Below are 6335 nucleotides of genomic sequence, written 5' to 3'. Positions count from 1 at the left end.
GCCTCTAGTCGCCCCTCCCCCCACCTCCCGTGCACACGTTTGAGCCCTCTTACTCGCGGTGTCGAGCCCCATCGTACATGGTGATTGACCCCTGTCACGTGCAGTGTGCAAGCCCCCTCGCACACGGTGAGCTAGCCCCATTGCATGCGTTATGTGATCCCCGTTGTACGCGGTGTTTGAGATGCTCAGTCGCATACCTGCCAAAACTTATAAGAGATGATGTGGCCCTTAAAGGATTTGTGTGCATATAGATATAATTTGGACTTCAGGGCTCATCTTGGACCTACATGTACTAATCTATATTAGAAGGTAGCATGTGTTTGGCCCATTTGATGCTCCGGTATGTGCTTGTTGCGTGGCTTCGGCATATGAATTGTATTGCCTGCTTAAGATCGCCAACCAGTCTATGTCGCCTGCCCTCCTCACTCGGTTAAGCCTTGTCCTCGCGCGGCGCATTGGCGCGACCCGCCTAGAGCAGCGCTCCGGGCTGCTCGCGCTGCTCCATGAAGGCGGGGGAGCCTGATGGAAGATGCAGTTATAGAAATAGTCACATAAAAACACGGTAGTGCCATGTGAGGCCTCAACTTCCTATGCCATCGTGCCCAAACTGGCAGCTCAAGCAACAAAACCCATTGGGATATCAAAGGCACAAGCGAGAGAGCTTCGCCAAGCACGACAGAAAAATGACCTTGGCAAGGACTTGGAAGCAGAACATAACATACCAAAAGGCAAAAGGAATATACCAAAACTGAGCCAGAAGGCGGATGGTGGCAGCAGCGGTGGTTGAGTCACTGTCAGGAGCAAGCACAGACATCACTTCTCATCTTGCCTGTCACTGGGGGCACCATTGTTCCTAGACTGAAGCCACTCAGCAAGCACATTTCTCAAGCACACACCACAGCTTCAAGTAGACCAAATACATCTACCTTCTAATATATATTATCATGTGTAGGCCCAAGATGAGCCCTTGAAGTTCGAACTTTTTTTGGATGCACACAGAATTTTTTTAAGGGCCACAACCTCTTATAGGTTCTGAGGGGTGAGCGACCAAGCCTCTTGCCAGGGGCTTGTGCAGCGTGTTTGAGGGGGACTAACCAGAGGTTTGAACATAGGCCATGGACCTCAAACATGCTGACATGCATCGACCAATGGGGCTCCACCCGAAAATTTACACTAAAGTTATTAAAATTTACACTTTAATAACCTCGATTATGCAAACATGAGAATTTCCCCCAAAAATTCTCATGCGACGATCATATGCTAAATTTAGAATATTTCAACTCTTAATATTTGTTAAATTTATTGTTAAACCTATACAAATTCTATTTTGAAATATAATTAGGGTAGCTTTAAAATAAAATATAATAATGGTAGTTTTAACAGTAAATCGAGCCAAAGTTAAGGGCTAAAAAGTTCTACAATTAGCATCTGAGAGGCGTTTAAGGATATTTAAAAACTTTAGGGCATATGAGTGTTGCCAAAAGCAAGTGAAGCTATATAAGTGTAAAGTTGGGGAAATTATATGGTATTTGAGTGCGATTAAAATTAGATACAGATTATCCACATTCATTTTTACACATACCTCCATTGCCGCCTTCTCCCTTCCATGTTTAGCTTTCTTGTTATCTTTGTTACTCCACGTCCATGATCCTTCATCCATTTAGGTTTCTGTGTGGCCACTTATATTATCTGTAAGTTAGATCTCTATCTGTACTTTTATACTTTTTATGCCGAAGTTCTAAGTCTCTGTTGTACTTTTTGCCTTCTCTTCCAGAATCCTGAGTATAGTTGGGTTGTTTAGGATAAATTACGAAAAACCCCAAGAACTTTCAACAACCCCAAAATTTTCAAAATCACACCAAGCCCCAAGAACTTTCAGTGGTTTGCAGTAAAGTGTAAACCCCTATTCCCCAATAATTTTCAAAATCACGCTAAACCCCCAATAACTACTGGAATTGAAGAAAATCCCCTATATGTTTCTGCATTTTGCGGATAACCCCCATGAATTAGAACCCAAAAACAACATGAAAAAGGCATTTTAAAGGACATTTCAGAAAAAGTACAATTAAGATTTGAGACCCCAACCTGGGCGAGAGCAAGAGGAGAACGAATGCCAAAGAGGAGAGAGATTTCTGTTTTTACGGTTGAAAATATAAAAAGATTATAAAGTTGTTTTTTAATAATTTAAGGGGTATTTCTGCAAAAGTTATTAGGGGTCTAGAGCGATTTTGAAAGTTATTGGAGGTTTGCTGCAAAATGCTGAAAGTTCTTAGGGGTTTAGTATAATTTACCCTTTTGTTTATCTGCTACAAATAATGCTGATAAATGCTACCTTCAAATTGCATAATGCAAAATTTTTATTAGTTAATTCTTTTCAATTTATTGAAATCACTTCCCTGATATCTAAACCATTTGGTTTTCTCTCAGAGGTTTCAGACCAGAACTTCGCATACATGGAGGATGAGAGAGCGGAAGAGTTGAAGAAAAGTTGTGGTGCGAAAAGAGCTAGAAATGCAGCATCCTCAGTCAGGGATCAAGTATGAGGCACTCTTTTCTAACCCATAATGGGGAGTTCAGAATTATCAAATTTTGTTGTCAAGATCCTTATTCTTGTCTGCTTTATTTAATCCCTCTTTAGGTTGTTCCGTTTGTGGGTCCAATTCCGGAGCGAACTGCAGGTTTGAAAGAGAACAATGAAGAATAGCCACGAAATAATCCAAACCTTGCGGGTGGGTGATTCAAGTGTGGAAGGTGACAGTTTATAACTAGAAGAAAGATGATAAAGAATGAATTAAGCTACCATTTACATATGTGAAGTAGTTTCATTGAGAAAGATTGGATGGAGTTTTTCGAGGTCAGATGCGAATAAGTTCATTTTGAGCGGTCGTCATACTTGAAATGCGAGGGGAAATATGACTGATTTTCATAAGTACAGCCACAGTACATGTTTCTTTAAGTTTCATAGGTAATCTCTGTAGTGATTAGTTTCCAGTTCGTATCAGGTGATGCTGTTGCTTGTGAGAGTATGGAATATTGTTTTTGCAAAGTGCATGGAAGAGCTTCCTGAATATATTATGTTGTAAATTACTCTAATAGGCTTGATATTCAGTCGAGGAGGACAATATTGCTTTGCCTGTAAATTTATTGAAATTAGGAACTTGTCATGGTGTTTGATTGGGTCTCCGCGCATACCGAGAATTTCGGCGCGTCGCCATTGTTAGCCTGTACGATTTTGGTCTGTCAATCTGTTATGCTCTAATTTATCTATGCCTTGCTGATGCTCGTTATATCCCTTCTAACCCTACCTCTGCAAAGATCGGAATAGAGCACCGTCATGAATACTATTTTCCATCACGCATGCAGATATTGACATTAGCAGAATACCTCATAATTATTTAAAACTTTGTTAAAAGGTTGAACTATCTTAAACGCGTATATTTTGTCACTCTTTTTAATTTCATTTTGACATTTGAGAAAGGAAGAAAAATGAAGAGAAGATGGAAAAAACTTTTAACAGTTTCAGAGATAAACAATCCGAACTTTGCGACTGCAGCTCTCATCTAACCTTCCGCCTGATCTTCTTTCTTAGGAAGACGCATGCTTTAATAATTACGTACCTTTCGCTAGGTTGGTACACGTTTGTTTGTTTGTTAACCACCCTACAAAAGAAAATGTATTTTTCAAGTGTTAGTCCCTTAAATCTTCAATAGTTGCATATTAGGACTTGACAACTTCGAAATTGCTTATTAGTCCCTCATAACTTATGGTTTCCTGCAAATTTGCCCCTCTCTCACGTCAAATTTAAGGGGAATTTTCCCTAAATTTTAACGGGTTCAGAAGGAATCTATGTTTTACCTCTCTGCTAAGTTTTCCGACCTGTTTCTTAATGTGTTTAAGCAAAATCCAGTTAAAATAATTCAAACCCACTAGGATCATCGTCTCCCATGGTTGGATAAATTGCCCTAAATTAACCATTTATGATTTCCCCAACGATCACATCCCATCTAAAATTAATAAAATCCTCAAACTGAGGGTAATTTGGTAATTGAGGGTGTTGGATTAAGAGTTAGTCCTATCATGGCTTAAACTATTAAGTAGATATTTATGAGAGGACCAATTTGCAAGACCACATAGGATTTGAGGAACTACTAAGCAATTTAAAAGATTTGAGGGACTAATATGAAATTTTTAAAGATTTGAGGGACTAATATCTAAAAAATCCAAAAAAAAAGGTAAAAGGACACTGGAAAAGGTCAAAAAAGAAAAGGAAAAAAAAAACGAAGTAAAGGGTTATTCAGATATTAGTACCTTAAATCTTTTAGGTTTATAGTCCCTCAAACCATTGACGCTGTGATTAGGTCCCTCAAATTATATTAGTTTGAAATTAATCAATTAGTTACAAAATCTATCCAATTTGTTAAGCGTGGTTGAATTAGAATTTAAACATCAACAGTGTATTATCAAACTATCGTGGATGGCGCTTAAAAGGTCTAGAGGGAGACTTGTGAGCACAAGTTTATCATATCATATATCATACTCCCTTTAAAAGTACGAGTTAGGGAAAATCATTCTATGATCAATATTACCCTTAATTTTTTTTAAAATATTATATTATTATCCTAATCTATTCTAATTTTTCTATCTTCTTTGAATTTATAATTAAATAATTTATCCTATCCATAATGAGACTTAACATGTTATTGGATAAATGTGATATGTTTGATATAATTCATATCTTTTATTTATTTCAATTTGTAGAGAAATCTAAAAAATATATACTAACCAGCACCTAAAAGTTACCTTATAAAAAACACCCTCAAGATAAAACTCTAAAAATTTATAAAACTCTAAACTTTTTACAAATTGCAAGATAAAACCCTCAAAACTGTAAAATTTATAAAAATTCTGATAATTTCTAACCTAACAGTACATTAAAAATATACGAGTTACAAATATCCTCTGCATACTTTATAATTTATAGAAAATATCCTTAAAGTTCTAAAAATTATGAAAAAACACTCAAAATTCAAATTTTACAAAAAACCCTCTAAGAATTTTAAACTCATTAGTAAATTGAAACTATAGGAATTATAAATAGTCTATAAACAATTTACAATATATAGAAAAGTCATTAGTAAATTGAAACTATAGGAATTATAAATAGTCTATAAACAATTTACAATATATAGAAAAGACCTATAAGTTTAAAAAATTATAAATAGTCTATAAACAATTTACAATATATAGAAAAGACCTATAAGTTTAAAAAATTATAAAAAACCCTAATATTCATAATTTATAAAAAACACCATGAGAATTTCTAACCTATAGATACTAAAATGAATATACAAAATTACTAGCAACCGTAACAAATAAAAAAATTACAAAAAAAATATCATACTTCCTTTAAAAGTATATGTTTACGAAAAACTTTTCATGGTCAATAATATCCATAACTTTTTTCAAAAGAACATAACTAATTAAAAATCTATTAGATTTAAAATTTACAAAAAAACAATCTTAAAGTTTAGTACATTGCAAATTACCCCTCCAAAGTTTGAAAATTTTCAATGTTTTTTGTAGTTTCTTGGATTTTAATGTAATTTTTAATAGTTTTGTGTATTTGTTAATTATAAAAGTTTAGGGTGTTTGTTTTACAATTTTAAAAATTTTTGAGGGTTTTTTTTTGTAGTTTTCTAAATTTTCATTGTGTTTTTAGTGTAATGCATAGATACATCAATTAATGATGATATTGAAGAGTAAATCGTTTTGAAGATGTATTAGGCTATAGTTAAGTGTGCACATCACTATTCCCAAGCACTATAGTTTATACATGCAAAAACGTTTAAACAATCAATATGTTGGTTAAAAGGTTTTTGACTTTAATGTACTAGTTTTTATAAATTATATTTAATGTGAACACACCATATAATTTTAACTGTGGTCATTATAATTTTAATATGTTTAATCGATTGACTATGTAAGTATACTGACCATATGTTACTTTACTTTCTTACAGGAACAAATATTAGGTACTTAATAATTTAAATTATTACTTTTAATTTATATTTATTTATTTAGCTACAGGATAATACAATTTTAATTCCTAGACCTTGTAAAAAATACCCTCTAAGTTTTTAAATTGTAAAAACACCCCTATAAACTTAAAAATTTATTAAAACATCTTAAAAATTATAAATTTTACCTATGTCAATTCAGTGAGAAATCTAAAAAATATATGCTAGCTAAAAAATAAAAGTTTTTGACATCAGAGAAAGTATATTGTAAGTTTTTAAAAATATGAAAACACTCCTAAAATTCAAAATTTGTAAAAA

General features: G+C 33.9%; 1 protein-coding gene across 1 annotated transcript in view; it reads left to right on the top strand.

The window, feature by feature from the left end:
* LOC109850809 overlaps nt 1-3164 on the top strand; it is a 10139-nt gene extending 6975 nt beyond the window's left edge. The window contains exons 4-5 of the mRNA XM_020420874.1: nt 2428-2537; nt 2639-3164. Of these exons, the coding sequence (XP_020276463.1) occupies nt 2428-2537; nt 2639-2704 (176 nt within the window). The 3' untranslated portion in view covers nt 2705-3164. The remainder of the gene's footprint in view (nt 1-2427; nt 2538-2638) is intronic.

The sequence above is a fragment of the Asparagus officinalis genome, chromosome 7, assembly GCF_001876935.1.
Source record: "Asparagus officinalis chromosome 7, Aspof.V1, whole genome shotgun sequence".
Taxonomy (NCBI): domain Eukaryota; kingdom Viridiplantae; phylum Streptophyta; class Magnoliopsida; order Asparagales; family Asparagaceae; genus Asparagus; species Asparagus officinalis.
Note: the sequence above shows the minus strand (reverse complement) of the source record. Positions and strands in the feature narration are given on the sequence as shown.